The sequence below is a fragment of the Nelumbo lutea genome, chromosome 4, assembly GCF_056320005.1.
Source record: "Nelumbo lutea isolate HS-2025 chromosome 4, American lotus-T2T, whole genome shotgun sequence".
NCBI classification, from domain to species: Eukaryota; Viridiplantae; Streptophyta; class Magnoliopsida; order Proteales; family Nelumbonaceae; genus Nelumbo; species Nelumbo lutea.
This window is the reverse complement of record NC_142687.1, coordinates 33,796,109-33,816,275: the sequence shown is the minus strand read 5'-3', so window position 1 is coordinate 33,816,275 and position 20,167 is coordinate 33,796,109. Positions and strand designations below refer to the sequence as shown.

Here is a 20,167-nt window from a genome sequence, read left to right as displayed (position 1 = left end):
TTCAATGTCTTCACCGAGTGTGCCTATCAGATATGGACTCTGTTGTGATGCAATGATCCTTGCATGCATTAAGGACACATCCGGCTTGGCTTCTTTTACCTTGTCTTGTAGAGAGTTTACCAATTACCAAGGAGGGATGTTTGGCAATATGGTTGGCTTTGGTTTTGAAAGCAAAATACTATTGTCACGTTACCAAAAACAACATAATTTTGTTGAAAGTTCGTCCATCACTTTTATCTTTGCCATAAAGAGGGCTGCAACTTGGATTGTTTTGGTCTAGGCCTTGCCCAAAGCCCACCCAGCCCAAAAGTTCATGGGGATAGGATCACTGAAGCAAACGGTTTAGCCCAGCAAAGCTGAAACACGGTCCATGAGACGAAGTCTATATATGGGTATATATGCATCACACGTGTTTTCATTTAGAGCCCGTTTGAGAGGTATTTAACTTTGATTGAGCTGCATTAACTGAATCATATGAAGAAGCTAATGAAACTAGCTTCACTGGAAAGTCAATTCAGTAATCAATTTGATTGTATTCTGCTTTTAATTTATTTTTTTACCAAAGATGACTCCTAAGCACTTTGTGTGAGGCCCATCTTACAAAGCCAAAAGCCACTGCATGAAAGTCTTCCCAAACAGACACTTGTTTAGTGAATTGGAATGTGCATTTGCATGTGCCAAGCGTAGAGAGAGAGAGAGAGAGAGAGAGAGGGAGGGAGGGAGAGATGCAAATGAAATAAAATTTTATTAGGTTTTGTATATATATATATATATATATATATATATATATATATATATATATATATATATATATATATATATATATATATATATATATATATATATATATTATCTATGAAAGTACAAATAGATATGGTTGGATTCTGGAATTTTCATACCCCATCTCTAAGGTTTGAATAAGAAAAGGAGCAATGGTAAATATGTAACTTTGTTTTATCATTTAATGTTGGTTAGGAAAATGACTCTTCTTTCTCATTTAATGTTTAATACAAAAAAAAAAACACAAAACTCCCTCTTTTTTTTCAATAATTGAAAAACAAAACCATGGCCTTGAAAACATTGCCAAGATGGGAGAGGAAAGGAAGTTCAAGCTGGTGGGGAAATGGAAACTGGATTTGTCCATTGAAGCAAAATCTTTCCTCTTCGAGCAGGGAAGGACAGAGGGGAAGGCTCTATTGAAAATCAGAGAAGGGCGTAGGGCGTCAATTCTCCTACCAGAGGAGGCATTTGTGTGGCTGAAAGGTTTTGTAGATGGAGCTGTAAATTCCTTTCGAGAAGAAGGTTGGAGAAACTCGTTGACCTCTGAGAACAAGTGGTTCGAAGTTGTGCTAAAAAGGAAAGAAAAAGGGTGGTTCATTATGGTCACCGAACTCTTTGGTTTTAACAAAAAGCAAGTGTTGTGTATTCCAGAAGGTCTAAAGCGAAGAGGGTGGGCTTCTTTTGCTTCTAATCTTCAGGCTTTTCTCTTGGAGGTCGAAGGTAGAGTAGAAGAAGCCCCTGGCTCGAAGGATTGTTTTGTGCCCCGCCCAAAGCTTTACCCTGAAGTTTTGGTGTCCAGCTCATCTGTCCTCCAATGAGTAGCAGTGGAAGAAGGGAGGGGGAGCTGGGAGAAGATGGTGGTTTTAGTGGCAGAAAGGGTGATAGAAGATTGGACGAAAGTTATAGAAGTTTTAACAGAGAGGTTGGGATCAGAGGAAGATGTATTGTTGCTACCTTTTGCTGAAAAGAAAGCCTTACTAGATATTGGAAATAAGACTTTGTTCTTCAATTCTTTCCTTGTAGAAGGAAGCCTGATTAAGGTCCAGAATTGGGCTCCAGATTGCAATGAAGTTGAACCCAGAGCCGGCAGTTTTTGGATTAAGCTTCTCGGTCTTCCCTTCAACCTTTGGAATGACCTTATTCTGGGGAAAATTACTAGAGTGATGGGTGGAGTTCTATTGGAGGCTAACTTAAGTAACTTGAGAGCGGTGGAACTCAAGGTTGTTGGGATCAATCCAGAGAACTTGCTGCGGATCTTCGAAGTTCTCTCAGAAGAAGCTTGGCACAAGGTCTGTTTAGTTTCAAAAGTTGAAGCTTTGCTTTGGAGAAGACGACCAGAGGTTGAAGAATCTGACAAGCTCGTAGGGGGCGTACACGTGGCCTTTAGGGGCTGGTGGGTAAGTCTGTTGAGTGTGGGCGTTTTACAGAGGAAGGGGAACAGTGGCAGGGGTGTCCCAAGTCTCAAAGCCTTCCTATTTTGGCTTCTTTTCCAAATTTTTTTGAAGAAGGGTTGTGTAAAGAGGGTGGTTCGTCCTATGCTGGCGTGGCTAAGTTGGGAAAGAACGGTTTACGTGCTAAGTCTCTCTGAACTGGCTCTAAGAATGGTTGAGCCAGTCGGGCCAGTGGGTGAACTTCCTATCGGTTTTAAAAGCCCATGTGACAACTTAAGTCATCACGTGGGGTGGGCAGGCATGGGACGATGATAGATGACATCATTCATCTATCATTGTCTAAGTCTCGCCCTCTCGACTATGGAGGGGCGAAGTCTGCGAACAAGGCTGGAGAGTGCCGGCCTCCGTGCTGGGTCCGACGGGTAGCCGGCGATGAGCAAATTCTTAGCCTTTCTGATCGCCTGAACCCGCGCTATTCAAGAGGCGGACCAGAAGAGAAAGAAGAGGCTGATCAAGGCTGGTTGAGCTGCGGTTCAGATTCTGATCATGTTGATAGTTCAGATGACTGTGGGAGTTTAGGCAGTGCGGCAGTTGAAGCTCCATCTAAAGGTCAGAATAGCGATTCATTTAGCCTGGATTGTTTGTTCTTAGAGGATTCGGTGGGGGAAGGAAAGGTGGAGGGGGAAGAGCAGGTGTTTGAATTTAACCCATTACTGGCTGAGCCCCCCCCCCCTCAGTTCTAGTGCTTTACAAGAGGCCGAAAAAGTGGTTGCTTGGGTTTTCTCAGAGCAGAACAAGGGTACTTCACAGAGAGGTACATACTTGGGTACAGAAAGGGGTCTTTGTGTTGATACAGCAACAGGGATTTCCCTCCCCCATCTCTGGGAGACAGAGTGCTCTGTTTTCCCAAAAAAGAAAGTGACTACCTCTCCTTCGCCTTTGCTCTCTCCTCACTTCTCTACCTTAGGTAAATCCCTTAACTCTGTCAATTCAGTTTTGGATACTGATGAGCGCTTCGTATCTCTTGTACCAGATTCTCTTCCCAACCATGATTCGGAAGCCCTTGGTCTGAAAGCCACAATGAGTCTACAAGGGGGGGAAGTGTGTGAGGAATCTTGCAGAGAGACAATAATTAGGGAAATCTTAGAAAGCCTCTTGGGTGAAGTGGAAAGGAAGGATTTGCAGAGAGGGAGCCTTGAGGGGACAAACAGGGTTGTGGTTGGAGGTAAAGTGAGAAGGAACAAGAAGCTTCCTAGGAGTGAGGAGAGTGCTTCTTTAGGGAAAGAGAAAACTTTTGGGGAAGAGTCAGTTGCAGAGTTTGTGAAAAAGTTGGGGTGCAAGCTGAAGAACCCGAATGACCTAAAAGCCTACATGCAAAATAAAGATGACAAAAAGATGAAGTTTAGAAGGCTGAGTGAAGTTGAAAAATTAAAAAAAAAAAAAAAAGATATTGAGGGGGACAAGAAGTTCAAAGTGAAAGGGATTAGAAGAAAATGGTCTAAATAGTTCTTGGAGGACTTAGGGTTAAAGCCTTTATTTTTCAATGAGAATCATAAGTTGGAATGTGAGGGGGTTGGGCAGCTTTAGGAAGAGAGCAACAATCAAAGAGGTAATTAAAAAGTTCAATCCGGATGTGGTTATGCTTCAGGAGTCCAAAAGAATGGATTTTGATTGCAACTGGGCAAGGAGTGTGTGGAGTTCTAGAGGTATTAAGTGGGTGGCTGCTCCTTCGTGGGGTTCCTCGGGAGGGATTGTGACCCTGTGGAAAGAAGAGATTCTCTTAGGTGTGGAGGAGCTAATTGGAGATCACCCTATCTCCCTGAAGTTCAAACAGGTGGCCGATGGGTATGAATGGGTACTAACAAATGTGTATGGCCCCAATGACTATAGACAAAGGGAGAAATTATGAAAAGAATTGAGTGACATTAGAGGCCTTTGGGATGGACCCTGGTGTGCGAGAGGGGACTTTAATGTAGTGAGATTTATGGAGGAAACCAACAACCCCAAACAGAGAGTGACAACAAATATGAGGAAGTTCAACCAATTTGTGAACTCTTTTAATCTCAAAGAACTTCCTTTCCTAAATAATAACTCCACTTGGTCCAACTTTAATCTCAACCAATTTGCTCTAAGTTGGACAGATTTTTGTTCTCAACAGATTGGGATGATCATTGGGACAATCTTACTTCTAGGGCTCTCCCTAGACTCACTTCAGACCACTAGCCAATAGTTTTGGTCAAGGAGGAATTAAGAGGAGTAGGGTCTACCCCTTTCAAGTTTGAAAATATGTGGTTGTCTCATCCAGGTTTCATTGAGAAAATCAGAGAGTGGTGGGAGTAAGCGAATCCGATAGTTGATTGGGAGGGAATGAGGTTCTACAAGAAATTCCAATACCTAAAATCTCAATTAAATGAGTGGAATAGGCTAGGATTTGGAAGATTATAAGAGACAAAGCAAGTTCTGGTGGAGCAAATTGAGGATTTGGACCTGAAGGAAGAGAGAGGCCCCTTTAGAGAGGAAGAAAGGAATTTGATATGGGTTTTAAGGAGGAAGTTGGAGGACATCCTGATCAAGGAGGAAATCAGTTGGAGGCAAAAATCTAAGTGTAAGTGGCTAAAGGAGGGAGGTAGAAACGCAAGGTTTTTCCATTTAGTGGAAAATGGAAAGAGAAAGAAGAATTACATCTCTAACTTGGAAGTTGATGGAACAGTTTTGTCACTCGACTGAAATTGTAGAGGCCCTAGTAAATCACTTCAAATCTATTTTTAGAAAGCCTATGAATGAGAGAGTGTGGTTGGAGGGTTTGGATTGGCCAACTCTAAGTGCGGAGAAAAGAGATGGCTAGAAAAAAGATTCGATATGGAGGAGGTAAAGGAAGCAGTTTTCTCTATGGATAGGACAAAAGCTCCGGGTCTAGATGGGTTCACAATGGCCTTTTACCAGGATTGCTGGGATATCTTGGAGAATGATCTTGCTTCGGTCTTTGAGGAGTTCCACAGGAGGGGTGTAATAGACCCGGGATTGAACTTAACTTTCATTGCCTTAGTCCCAAAGAAGAAAGATGCATCTCAACCAAAATATTTTAGACCTATTAGTCTGGTGACTAACTTGTACAAAATCATTGCTAAGGTGTTGCCTCTCAAGATAAAGAATGTGCTCTCCTCTATTATTGCACCCAACCAAAGTGCTTTTGTGGAGGGAAGGCAAATCACCGATCAGATCCTCATTGCAAATGAGAACTTGGAGAGCTTTAGAAAGTCAAAGAAGAAGGGAGTGGTTTGCAAATTGGATATGGAGAAGGCTTTCAACTTGGTTGATTGGTCATTCTTGATGGAGGTGTTGAGGAGTTTTGGTTTTGGTGACAGGTGGTGCAAGTGAATATGGGGTTGTGTTAGGACTTGCTATTATTCTATCCTAGTGAATGGAATTGTGGTTGACTTCTTTCCGACGTTGAGATGTCTAAGACAAGGAGATCCTCTTTCCCCTTTTCTTTTCACCCTTATTGTTGATGTGTTTGGGCGATTGATCCGTAGAGCAGACTCGAGGAATTTGATAAGAGGGTGGAGAGTAGGAAGGGAGGAAGTTACCTTAACTATTCTACAGTTTGCATATGATACTATCCTTTTCTGTGAAGAAGGGAACCTCGGTTGGATCCGGAATCTAAAGTTGACAATACAACTTTTTGAGCAGATATCTAACCTCAAGGTAAACTTCGACAAGAGTTGTGTGGCGAGAGTAAATGTGAACGAAAGAGACCTAAGGGAATCTGCAGATAAGCTAGGTTGTGCTATTACGAATTGGCCTCTGACTTACTTGGGACTCCCTTTAGGAGATAATCTTAAGAGTGTCAGCTTTTGGGCTCCGGTAGTGGAGAAGTTTGAGAAGAGGCTGGCGGCCTAGAAGAGGAGTTGCCTTTCTTTAGGTGGAAGAGTCTCTCTCATTAGATCTACCCTAGCTAACCTTCTTGTTTACTTCCTATCAGTGTTTAAGATCCCCTCAAAGGTTTCAAATCTTTTGAAAAAATTAATAAGGAACTTTCTCTGGGAGCCTGGAGAGGAGAAGAGAGATCATAGAGGGTGAGTTGGGAGGTGGTCTCTAGGTGTAAAACAATAGGAGGTCTAGGGATTGGTAATTTCAAGAAAAGGAACATGGCTCTTCCAGGGAAGTGGTTGTGGAGGTTCTCTTTGGAAAGGGATAAATTGTGGACTAAGATTATGGCTAGCATTCATGGGCTGGAAGACAATGGCTGGGATCCTGGAATCTTGGCAAGGGCTTCAGCTACTTCTCCTTGGAAATCCACCCACAATCTGCTTCCAATTTTCTCCCCTTGAATCAGGTATGGTCTAAACTCTAGTAACCGAATAATTTTCTGGGAACATCTTTGGGTCGGGGATTCTCCTCTGAAAGACAAGTTTCCTTCCTTGTATGCTCTTTCAGACTTGAAAAATGAACCCATTTCTTCTTTCTTAGTCTCTTTAGCTTCCACTTCGGGCTCTGGTTGGAACCTTGACCTGCGTAGGGCAATTAGAGATATGGACTTGAATAGCCTAGTAGCTCTGCTAGCCTCCCTTGAAGGTGTCTTCCTAAACCCTGCTAAGGAAGACACCAGATTTTGGATCCTTTCTAGCTCTGGTACCTTTTCTTGTGTTTCTTTCTTTGAAACTTTAACTCAGCCTCCTACCCCCCCTAGGGTTGTCCTTTCCAGTTAAGAAAATTTGGAGCAGACCTATTCCTCCTCGAGTGGGGTTTTTTTGTTGGGAAATTTTCTTGGAAAGAATCAACAATTTAGACTTACTCCAAAGAAAGAGACCCAACTATTGTCTACTTCCTAATAGATGTGCTCTTTGTAAAGCTGATGGGGAATCTGGCTTCCACCTCATGGTCTCTTGTAAGGTTGTTAAATCTGTTTGAGAGTGGGTTTTCTCCCATTTTGGGTGTTCTTGGTATCCTCCGGAGACTGTCCAAGGTTTGTTTTCCCCATCTTTTTTCAGCTGGCCTAAGAAGCGAGGGAAGACTATGTGGAGGTGTATTAGGGCAGCGGTTTGCTGGTCTTTGTGGGAAGAAAGAAACTCATGCATATTTTCTGACAAGGAAAAAACTTTGGAAGATTTGTTAGATCGAATCCTTATAAGAGTGGTCCACTATCTAAAATCTTTGGAGTTGTTTTCAGATTGTCCTATGGATGACTTGCTAAGAAACTGGAAAGAGATTGCTTTCACCGCAAGATGCAAGAGGACTCTTTGTCCGTTCTGGTCCCCTCCCCCCTCGGGCTTTTTAAAGCTGAATTTTGATGGCAGCAGTGTAAGGAATCTAGGGCCCTCTAGGATTGGAGGAGTCATCAGGAATGAGGAAGGGATTGTTACTGCTTTATTCTCTGACCCTATTGGAGAAGGTGACTTTCTTAGGGTTGAGATCCTTGCAGCGCTTGAAGGAATTCGAAGAGCAAAAGATCTAAATATTAGACGTTTGATTCTGGAAGGTGACTCGAAGGTGGTGGTAAATTGGTTGAAGACAGAGGACAGTGGTTTTTGGAACTTTAGCAATGAGAAAAAACAGTTCTTATGGCTGGGTAGGGACATAGAGATTCAATACAACTGGGTGAAGAGGAGTGCCAACTCGTTTGCGGATGGGTTGGCCAAGCAAGGAGTGAATAGGGAGGCTGTTTTCTAGGCTAGTTTTTAATTTTCTTTGCTTTCCCTGGGTTTTCTGATTTTGGGGGAGCTAAGTTATTTTATCTCCCTTTGTATTCCTTTCCCTCTATTCTCTTAATTTAATGAAATCGATGTTATTGATTAAAAAAATTGAAAAACAAAACCATAGTAATTGTTGAAACCTCCCTTGAAGTTTTTGACCATTGCCCAAACCTCCCCTGAAGTTTGGTAATTGCAATCACCTCCCCTAAACTTCTTGAAATAGTTGCAAATAGACCCCATTTGAGAATCCTCTAACAAGAGCCCTGAAAATGTCCAAAATATCCATGTAATTATTATTGAGGCTGATTTATACATAAAAAACAATATAAATGTTATGAAAAGCAAGAAAAAAAAAAGAGTTGAAAGTTGCAATTTTACCTTTGATCAATTGATATGAAGGAAAATTTTGGAAAGTACATCAATTCTGAAAAAGAGATTAGAAGGGATTGGGGTAGTGATATATATGAAAAAAAATTGGAAAATAAACATTTTGGTCAAAAGTAACTACATGGGTATTTTGGACAATTTTATGCTTTTTGTTAGAAAATTCTAACAAAGGGTCTACTTTCAATTGTGCCAAAAAGTTCATGTGAGGTGATTACATTTACCAAACTTTATGGGGGTTCAACAATGATCAAAAATTTTACGGGATGTTTTAGCAATTTACCCTTTTATTTATTTAAATAAAAAAAAAACCCTTAAAGTACATCTTATGTTCTCAATAGCCAATTTTGGGTCACATTAACCACAATGAAGAGATTTCCAACTTGTGAATGGATGAGAAATTTATTCTTTAAACTACTTTCTTGTTTTTTTAATATTCAGTTTTTTATCATTAAGGTAGGAGATGGTTTTATCTTATTTATTCCCACTATATGGTGGGTTAATTTTACATTTTCATTACCTTAAAGCCCACATTATTGGATGGCAAGATACCTATAAGAGTAAGTGATATTTTTTATAACAGTTTATTGGAAGGTTCTTAGTGGTTGAAGGAGTTGAAGTTGGATTTATCATATAGAAGTTAATTCTTGCAAAGGTAACAAGAATTCAAATAAAATTCTAAAGAAGGAAATTGATAAAAATATTAACTTTATTAATGAAACATAATAAATAAGAATAATAAGAATTTTATTAATTCTTGTTATCCTTGCAAGATTTTTATTTGTATATATCTTTATATTAAAGGACCACAATAAATGTGTTAAATAAGAATAATTTTTATAGATGTATAAATATAAAAAATGCAAAAAAAAATATTTTAAAAATATATTATATACTATCATCATCACAAAATTTGTCACATACAAAGCATGTATATATACACAAATACTAGTTTTAAATACAAAATATTCATTATCTATATTTTGAGATAGATTGCATTGTTGTAGAATGTAAGTTCAGGAACAAGTTGTTACTGCCTCACTAATCCAAAAACAAGTTGTTAATGCCTTCTTGGACAATGAACAACATAATCAATGAATAAAAAAATGGAAAGGAAACGCTAACAAGCAACAGCAGGATGCAACTCCTATTAAAGCCCTACACAAACAATCGGACAATGGGAAGCATAAAATGGATCAAGAGTATTAGGGGTGCTACTTGGGTGGTTTGGGCCAAACCCAAGCCCACCCCTAAACAGTTGGGCTTTATGGCTGAAATTGACAAATTCAGGTTGGGCGCCAAGTTTAAGTTGACATTCACGCTTAGGCTGGCCTATGGAGCCAAATTTGTTAAAGATGGTCCTAAGGCTATCTAAGGAATTAGATTGGAATATTTTATGTATGTACATTTGTAACTCGGGCAGGTTTGGAATGGATTGGGATGGAGCTGTAATTGGTCCAAAATTGGGTGGACTTGGAGTCTCCAAGAGTCAAAAGTTCAAGCTCAGATCATGTAAGATTTCATGTTGGGTTGAATCCATGCAAGTTGCACCCGTAAAAAACATGGGACTCAGTTCAATGAATTCGTATGACAGTTTTAATTGCTAGCACTCTTCATAAAGACTACAGATATAAAATAAACATCGGGTTAGATTGGATCAAATTGGATTATGAGTTGGGGTTGAGGACTTGAGCAAATAATTCTCCAATCCTAGTGAAGGTGGGATTCAATCCTAGTTCTTCACTACAACCAATCAAAGACCATATAAATTGAGTTAATTTACACCCTTTATTTGTATATATAAATGTTATATCTTTACTATTATAAAAAGTATAAATGAAGGTGTAAAACTTTTCTTGACTAAAATGTTCACATTTGTTATTGACTCTTGTATTTAATCCCCTCTCATTGACTCTTGTATTTAATTTAATTTTTCACTAATAAAGACTACTAATTATATCTATGTCCAATACTTTTAACAATATAAACCCATATATTTTAAAACTTACTCAAAAACAAAATCATTTTTTATCCAAGTGATGACTAAGCAATTCAACTATCCAAATTAAATTGGCCAACCCATGAAGTCATAGTTAGATAATAAATTTTTTAAATATAAATAAATATAGAAAAATACAAGATGTAGAAAAAATAGACACATTTAATATATTTTTTGTTAATCAAATTAAAAAACAAGTGTAATAAACAAGAATTATTTTTATTGATGATGAAAATGAAATACATAATCTATAACTAACCAAAAATGAAATTATTTTCCTATTTAGCATAGACCAATGGCTCAACTTTTATGTCAAATCTATCAACCTTTAATGTTATAATTAAATAATAAAATATAAAAATAAAAAAATAAAAAATGCATAAATTTTACCGAAAAACATTTTGACACGTGTATAATATCATATATTTAACATATTAAACAAAAAAACAAGTGTAAATAATAGTATTATTTTTACACACACAAAAATTAAAAATATATATATAAATGAAAAATTGAACACATCTATAACTCCACATTTACACTACTATTAAAAATATGAATACAATTTTGGAACATTCTTCTAACTAAAATACCCTTTTTTTTAATTTAATCCCTATTTAATTGTGAGGTCTAAAATGTAGTTTGAACTATAATTTTCACTTCATTCAATTCTCCCTCTTTAAATCTTACATTTTTTTATAAATAAACAAAAAATATATATATATGTACACTATGAAGATAAAACATTACAGAAAGAAGAATCTAGCAAAATAGATAGGTCTACCAATGATACCCAAAACTTTGTAGCCCAATATAAGGTGCTTACATATCATATTTAGATTTTGTAATCTACATTCGATTAATAGTGAAAAACGAAAAATAAAAAATACATGAATTTTATAGAAGATTTTGGATACATTATTCTTATCATTATCATCATCTAGAATTGCCACGTGCACACTGAATGCAATGTAAAACTTTTTTGGACTAAAATTACCCTCTATTTTTTTGTTTAAGAAATGGTACAAAAGCTATTTTATTACAACTTTAATTCTAGCTTACTAAAATGCTCATGATTATGTATTTAGTTCATCTCTAATGGTAAGGTTGAAAATGTAACTTCAATTATTACTTCTCATTTTTAATCCAAGTGGTGGCTAAGCAATTCAACCATTCGAATCAAATTGATAAACCTATGAAATCATAGTTAGGTAATAAAATTTTTAAAATAGAAATAAATATAGAAACTTACAAAAAATGTAAAATAATAGACACATTTATGATATTTTTATTAATCAAATTAAAAAAAATAAGTGTAATAAACAATAATTATTTTTATTGATAATGAAAATGGTATACATAATTTAGAATTAACCAAAATGAAATTATTTTGTTGTTTGACAAAGATCAATAGTTCAAATTTTTGGTCAAACATGTTAATCTTTAATGTCATAATTAAATAATAAAAGTTAATAAAATATATAAATATATAATTTTTTTCAAAAAAATTTAGGCACATGTATAATATCATATATTTATCATATTGAACAAAAAGTAAGTGTGACATATTAGAATTATTTTTACACACAAAAATATAACAAAGTTACCAAAAATTGAACACATCTATAATTCTATGTTTATACTACTATTAAAATATGAATAAGATTGTGGAACTTTCTTTTAAATAAAATACTCATTTTTGAATTTAGAGGTTTAAATTGTAAATTGAACTACTAATTTTCACCCCATTCAATTCCTTATATTTAAATCTTACATTTTTTTTTGTAAGTGAGCAAAAGAAAAAAGATACACAAAAAATAATAAATATTATAAAAAGAAGAATCTAATCAAGCAAGCAGGCATATCAATGATACTTGAAACTTTACAAATCGATATGATTATCCCATATTTGGATAAGGTGTTGTTTACGTAATCAGATTTGGATTTTCAATCCATATCCGATTAATAGTAAAAACCAAAAACAAAAAATACATAAAGTTCATTGAATAAACCGGATACATAATTACTATCATTATTATCACCCAGAATTACCATGTGCAAAGCACATTCATACTTACTAGTACATATATATATATATATATATATATATATATATATGTGTGTGTGTGTGTGTGTGTGTGTGGTGATATATATGTATATAATCTATATGCACATAGTTGCACACTTGCATGTATGTGAATGCATGCACACATTGAGGCTCCATTCATTTGTAGATAAGTTTGGGGGGCATGGTCAATGAGAAAGTTGACCAATTTTCCTATGTTCTTTTATTAGTGAATTGTGGGTCCTATGAATACAAAATTTCCCTTTAAGTAAGTTTTTGGTAATTGATAAAGTTTTATCCACTTTCAACTTGGGAGATGGATAAATTATTTACCCATGGAGGGAGGAAATTGGCTAAATTGTATAGGATTAGAATGTCTTTACAAGAACAAAAGAATTAAGAATCCTTCAGTAAATTCATTCAGTTGCCCATCTAGAAAAATAATATGGGTAAATGTATTTACTTGGGTAATATTTCCCCATATAACATATAAAAAAACATTTCCCTATATAACACTTAGCCATATAGTTAACTTACCACCAAATAAACGTGGCCTAAAAAATCTTTTAATATAAATAATTATGTTGTTTTTAATGCACCATGAAATTTGTCCTTGAATGTAAAACATAGAAGAATAGCATCATATATAGTGACAATGCTATTTTCTAAATGTTTGAAATCTGAGCTTCCACTATCTTTGTCATTCTGATTTCCTTTTACTTGTTTGTCGGTGACTTCTTTCTTGGATGGCAACAATGGTAACGATGGCAGCGTTGAGTACAAATATGAGACAACTGCCAACTAACAATGCTGGATTGGAAAAAAAACTATGGTTTGGAAGGTGAAAGATTGGTATGTCAAGCTAGTAGTTATAAGGAAAAGCTTCTACAAATTCCGGAGAATTAAGTTATTTTTGAGCAAGCTGCACAACTTCAAACCCATGTGCAAATGCAAGGGGATGAAGAAATGTTTATGCAATACGAGAGTGGGTCCAGGGAGGGAACAGAACTGTTGGTGCTTATACCAGACCATGTAAAGGAACGCATATGTAGACCATGGTGATCTACTCTTATTGGAGATATTCTTGGGCGTCCATTAAACTATCAGCTGGTAGTCCAGAGATTAACACAATTATGGAAGCTGACAGGTTCGGTTAATATCACCAATTTATCTAACTATTTCTATATTTTCAAATTTAGTAATATGATGGATTATAATAAAGTCATGTTTGAGGGACCATGGTCGGTTGCAAATCAATATCTATTTGTCAACAAGTGGAGGCTATCTTTTAGAGCAGCTCACGAATCTATTTATTGGACGATGGTTTGGATTCAAGTTGTGAAACTACCAATTGAGTATTTTGATACTGAGGCTCTACAAATTATAGCAGATCAGATTGGTCGTTTGATTAAGATTGATCAAGTTACATTAACTACTGCAAGAGGAAAGTTTGCTCGTCTTTGTATATAGATAGATATACAAAAATCTTTGCAAATGAGAATAAAGATAGATGGGCAATGGTATGCAATCATATATGAGAAGCTTTCGATTGTTTGCTTTAATTGTGGAAAGATTGGGCATTGTAAAGACCAATGTCCTGTCAATATTGATTAGAATCGATTAGAGTCTAATAAAAGTAGTGCATCATTGAATGAACGTGAGGAACACCCTTAAGGTAAACTTGGTCCATGGATTAAAGTTCTAGTTCGCTGCTCAAAATTACCGGGATGTAATTAAAAGTGTAAAAGTAACCCCACAATTAATGAAGAGGGTGGATAGACAAGGAGGAAATGCTGAGTGTGAGTCAAAAGTTATGGAAGGCTTAAGGTATAGTATTTTACAAAATGAAAACCAATTGGAATCGAGTTCAAGAAAGTATGATCGACCAAAGGGGAAGGATCATCACACATCACGACGTTTGTGTACCATTGCAACCTAATTTTGTTGTTAGTTGATCAAATGCAAATCTTAATCAGGAAGCAAATTTTCATGCTAACCCAAATGAAGCGACGACAAGACATAAGTGGCACTCCTCTTCTTTGACAGTGGTGGTGGGAAGTAAGCCAAGTGGAGATTTTTTCGATTTAAAGAAAAATCTTCATCATAATAGTGTAGAAGGTCTTAGCCATGAAAAACAAGAAGAAGACACGTATCGGGCTAAATTGCATGCGCAAGAGTTGATGCAAGTTGACTCTCATCAAGCAACATCTAAGAGTGTACAGAAGGTAGATAGTTCATTGATACAAGAGCAAAGTTTTAAAATCCAACCGGAGAAGGGTACAGTAGACCTTACCACTATCAAACCAGATGGTGTTATCATATTAGGAGAACCAACAAGGGGAGCAAGGGGATCGACAACAAGCACTTCTTCCCCTTCCAAACATATGCAGGCTTCAATGGCCGATTACTTATAGGCAAGACTCAGGAGTTACGTGGAATCCACACATGCAACACCAGATGAGCAACAACATCACTCAATAGAAGAGGGGGATCCTAGTAACTCCAATTCTATGTCAACCAGTACCAGAACACGTTCAACAAGAAACCGAAATTCAATATTCCAACTCACCACTAAGACAAACCAGCTCGGTATTAGGAAGACCTCCTCTACTACATTAACCTCAATCGACTTATTCTTGATACACCCTCATCAAAACACTACATTAATAACCATGAAAATAACTAGTTCCTTGAATATCCTTCCAACCATTATTACCCGAATTTACAACTTGATAATGATACCAACACTGAATTCATTCGATGAAGGGAGGCTCTGGAAGAGGTGGATGCCACCATGTAGCATGATACACCAGTGTAATGTGTTTCAAGGTTCTTCTCAAAATCCACCATACCCATCAATGAAAATATTGTGCTAGAATGCCCGTGGAGTGTGTAATACAAACTTTCAGGATGCATTGAAAGATTTGTTATGCTTACATTGTCCAAATATTGTTATAATACGAGAGACTTGTATCCAGAATGTAGATGCTTTTAGGATCATTTCTTGCCTTGGTTATTCAGGAGCCTATATCTTTGACCCTCAAGGTTTTTTTGGGGGTATATAAATGTTATGGTGTATTGAGGAGACCGGACTAGACGCTACTCATGTCTCAAGCATATGTATACATGCAATCCTTCATAAGCATCTGTCACAACCAGAATGGGTACTATCAGCAGTATATGGACATTCAAAACCTCAAAGAAATCAAGAGTTGTGGATGGAGCTACAATCTATGGGAGCCATGCTGCCATGGGTTATTATGAGTGATTTTAATGCCGTACTAAATCTAGGGGAAAATAGGGAGCCTGTCCCCCAAACTCTTAGAAAATGAATAACTTACATGCAACTATGGAAATATGTCATTTGTTGGACATGTCATACCATGGGCCACGTTTTACATGGTCCAATAAGCAGTAAGGTAACAAACATATTCAAGCTCATTTGGATATAGTGTTGTATAATGCAGAGTGGAGCCAGATTTTCTAGAAGGCATGCCTGATTCAACTACCATGTACATCTTCATATCATTGTCCTCTTGTACTGGATATAGAGGGTACGTCTTCTTCGTCCCAAAAGCCTTTTAGAATTGAACATGTGTGGTTTATTGATTCTTTTTTTTTTTAGAGTAGTAAGGTAGGCTTGGGATAGTCCATCTAGTTCATCAGCTATCTCACATTATATTCAATTTGTTAATAAGATGTTTGCATTCGCCAAAGCTTGGAATAGGGATAGCTTTGAGAATATTTATACTTGAAAAAAAAAAACTATTCTGAAATATTTATAGGGCATCCAAAAATATTGATCTTGGAAAGAATCAAATTTTCTTAGGAATTTAGAAAAAAACATTGCAAGACGAATATTTAGAGATTCTAAAGCAGGAGGAAATAATGTGGTAACAAAAATCGAGGATTCAATGGATTAGAGAGGGAGATATGAATACTAGGTTTTTCCATCTAATGATGGTTAAAAGAATAAGTTATAATAGAATTATATTAGTGAAGGGTAGTAGGGCTAAATATTATATGTATCATCCGCTAGAGCTTATCTCTTCATTATGGGCCGATGTGTCAGGGATATCCCAATGGTGTCATTTTAGTATGATGAATGCTTGTTAGTCTTTTAATATATCTTTTTTGAATAAAAATTTGTCTTTGTACATATAATTAATAAACCCTATCTCCTAATATTGCATGTAAGAAATCATATTTTATTTTATTTTATTTTTCAAAATGAAATGAAGAATTGGGGCCTAGAGATGTAAAACGGCCTATGTGGGCTGCAAGCCGTGCCGTGGGCCTGGGCCATGTCGGGCTAGTCCACAAGTCGGGCCTTGGCCATGCACCGAACCGAGTCAATATGTTTTTTTTTTTATATTTTATATATTTTTTATTTCTTTGCTAAGTAAAACTAAAATGTTTAACTTTCTTCTTGGGAACTATTTGAAAAATAAGAAATCTAACAAATAAATTAAAAAAAAAAGACCTAACCAAATAAGAGGTCAAAGAGACAAAGACTTAAAATGAATAACATATTGGAAGAAAAATAGGAATTTTATTTCATTTAAATTTGAATGGTACAAAGCATACAATGGTTGGATGAATGAAATATTAAAATTGGAATAAATTAATAAAATATAAAAAATACAATATAGTTACAAATTAAAAATAAAAAATGTGTTATTAAAAATATAAAATAAATTAAATAAAATTAAAACAAAATTTACAATAATTTGGAAAAAATGCTATACAACTATTGAGTATACAAAAAATGTTGACTTCATCATTTTCTCTTATTGTTATTGACTTTGATCATCTACTTCAGGTGAAATATCAGGTGTAGTGACATGCCCTTCTTTGTCTTGTAATCTATCTTCAGCATCCACCAAATCTTTAAAACAAATGCACATCTCTAGATTTTTATCATTCATACAGTTTTTCTTGTCGTCCAACACTCTAGTACCTGCACTAAAACAGGACTCCGATGGAACTATAAACACCGAAGGGGTTAGTAGATCACGTGCCATGGCGGCAAAAACTAGATACTTTTTTGCATGTTCACTCCACCATGCTAAAATATTAAAATTATTTGTTCCCTTCGAGGTGAAGGAAGAATCACTTAAAGTAGAAAAAAATTGTTTGTAAATAATAATTAAATTCAATAAATGAACTTGTTGTCAATGCAGTAGATTTCTACCTCTTATTTATTAAATACAAAAGTTTTTCTCTTCCAATACTAGACTCAAGTTCATAAGTGGAAGATGCGGTTGTACAAGTTGTAGAATTTTTATTATTCCCTGTTACTTCAGATTCATATAAACTTTACATTTCAAATAATAAATTATTAATTTTTTCCTTTTTATTTCCAATTTCAATATTCATATTTTCACAATATGTTTCAAGTAAAATATCTAAACCATATTTTCTAATCCTATGATCTAATATTGTAGCTAAGCAATAAAGAGAAGTGTTTTCCCAATACTTTTAAATTTATTTTTCATTATTTCAATAATACTTTTAAATTATGGATTCTTTTTATATTTTGCAAAACAAACACTAATCATCACTAATTGAGAAGTTAAATTACAACTAGTTGGATAATAAATACCCGATAATTCATTAATTACTTCATAAAAATGTTTAAAAAAATCTCTTATACAAATTTCCATTTCCTAGTATTCCTTAAATATAATATTAGTAGACTTTTTGCATTATAAAAATCACTAAGAATTTGTTTGTGAGAAATACAACTTTTTAACATAGTATAAGTAGAAGTCCATCTATGTTTAACATTTAATATAAAATGTTTATATTTTAAACCATAATTTTGACATAAATATTTAAATTCTTGTTTTCTTTCACTAGAACTTTTAATATATATAATATAATTTCCAATTTTAGAAATATGAGTAGAAATAATATTTAAAGCATCCTGAATATATAAATTTAAGATGTGACATGCACATCTGATATGAAATAATTTACCATTTAAAATAGTTTTAATTGAGATTTTAAAATATTTATTGTTGAATCATTATTGCTAACATTATCAAAACTAATGGAAAATAATTTATTGTCAATTCCATAAGATTGTAAAGTATTTAAAATACTTGCAACAATAGTCGAGCCAATATGTGTCCATTCAAGCATAGTAAAACTTAAAATTCTTTTATTTAAAATTCAATTTTCATCAATAAAATGACTGGTAACATAAATATAGTTAATGTTATATTTAGAAGTCCAAATATCTAAAGTAAATGCAACTTTAGAATTAAGATTTGATAACATATAAATTAAATTTTGTTTATTTGAATAAAAAACTTTTAAAGCATTTGATCTAATAGTATTTGTAGAAACTTTTTTAAATTGTGGATTTATAGAATTACGCAACTATTTTTCAAGTTTAGTATATTCATCTAACAAAAATGGTTGTTCAACATGTACAATGTATTTTGCTAATTCTTGCCTATTTTTTTATTGAGAATATTTAAAAGTCTTCTTCTTCTTCTTTTCTTTTTTCATGGGTGAGCAAATGTTTGTCCAAGTGGCCAGTACTACACTTGCTACAATAACTAAAGTATTTCCTACATTTTTGGCAAACATCTCTTTTTCCCTTCCCCTTAACCTCTTATATTTTAAATATTTTCCAAATTAGACTAACCAACTTAGTGGCCTTTTTTTTTCCCCTAATATTAGTACTAGGTTGGAAGTTCCATCAATATCAATAGCATCCATATTGGTGCTAATATTACAATGCTATGATTGAATATTGTCGTCATTGAACATGTTGGGGAATTGGTTTGGGGAGGAACCGACAATTTTTCTTTTAAATTCTAAAAAATAAAAATTAATTTAATTACACTTACCTAAATTGCCGATTCAGAATCCCAACTTGATTTCAATGGTAGAAGCTTTTTAACTCCAAGAGTCCAAGCCTCCCAAATTGCTAACTTGAGAGTTGAGATACTTAAGCTGTTGAGCAAGCCTTCTTCTTGTTGAAACTTCAATAAAGCTGAGAATTGGAGAACCAAAGAGTGTATGAGAGATTGAGAGATTGAAAGATTGAGACTCGAGAGAGTATGGGAACTAGAGAAGAGATTAAGAGAATTGTTGAATTGGTGTGATGAGAATTGTGAAAGTTATAACTATTTATAGGAATTGAAAATAATTCAATTGCCCAAAATACCCTAAACTAGCCGTTTTTTAGTTGCTTGGAGGTGTATTTTGGTTATTGTAAAGTTATTTATCACTTTACCCAAAATGCCCCCTGATGAGGGCAGATTTTTCCCTCCAATGACATTATGACACGTGGCACCTCATGACAACTAGGTGTAGCCTGACACTTCACAAGCAGCTCGCCATCATGCAGCCTGGCACCTCATGACAACTAGGTGCAGCCTGACACTTCACAGGCAGCTCGCCGTCATGTAGCCTGGCACCTCACAGACAGCTCGCCACCTTACAGGCAGCTCGCCACCAAGTAGCTCGACACCTCATAGGCAGCTCGCCACCATGCAGCCTAGCACCTTACAAAATAGCTCACCACTAGGCAGCTCGCCATCATGCAGCCTAGCACCTTATAGACAGCTCGCCACCAAGCAATTGGACACTTCACAGGCAGCTCGCCACCCAAGCAGCTCGTCACTAGGCAGCTCACCACCAAGTAGCTCGACACCTCATAGGCAGCTCGCCACCATGCAGCTTGGCACCTTACAAACAACTCGCCACCAAGTAGCTCGACACCTCATAGGCAGCTAGCCACCATGCAGCCTGGCACCTTACGGGCAACTCGCTTTTTAGTCAGACTGACTGCTGCGTGGTAACCTCGAGGAGCTCACCACCGTACCCCCGCATTTTA

The 20,167-nt window shown here is 35.7% G+C and overlaps 1 protein-coding gene across 1 annotated transcript; it reads left to right on the top strand.

Annotated features, from left to right (window-relative positions):
- Window positions 1-1,088: 1,088 nt before the first annotated feature.
- LOC148855091 (transcription factor Pur-alpha 1-like) lies at window positions 1,089-1,598 on the top strand. The gene has a single exon (XM_088984878.1). It carries the CDS (start codon window positions 1,089-1,091, stop codon window positions 1,596-1,598), a length of 510 nt encoding a protein of 169 aa, XP_088841004.1.
- Window positions 1,599-20,167: the final 18,569 nt, after the last annotated feature.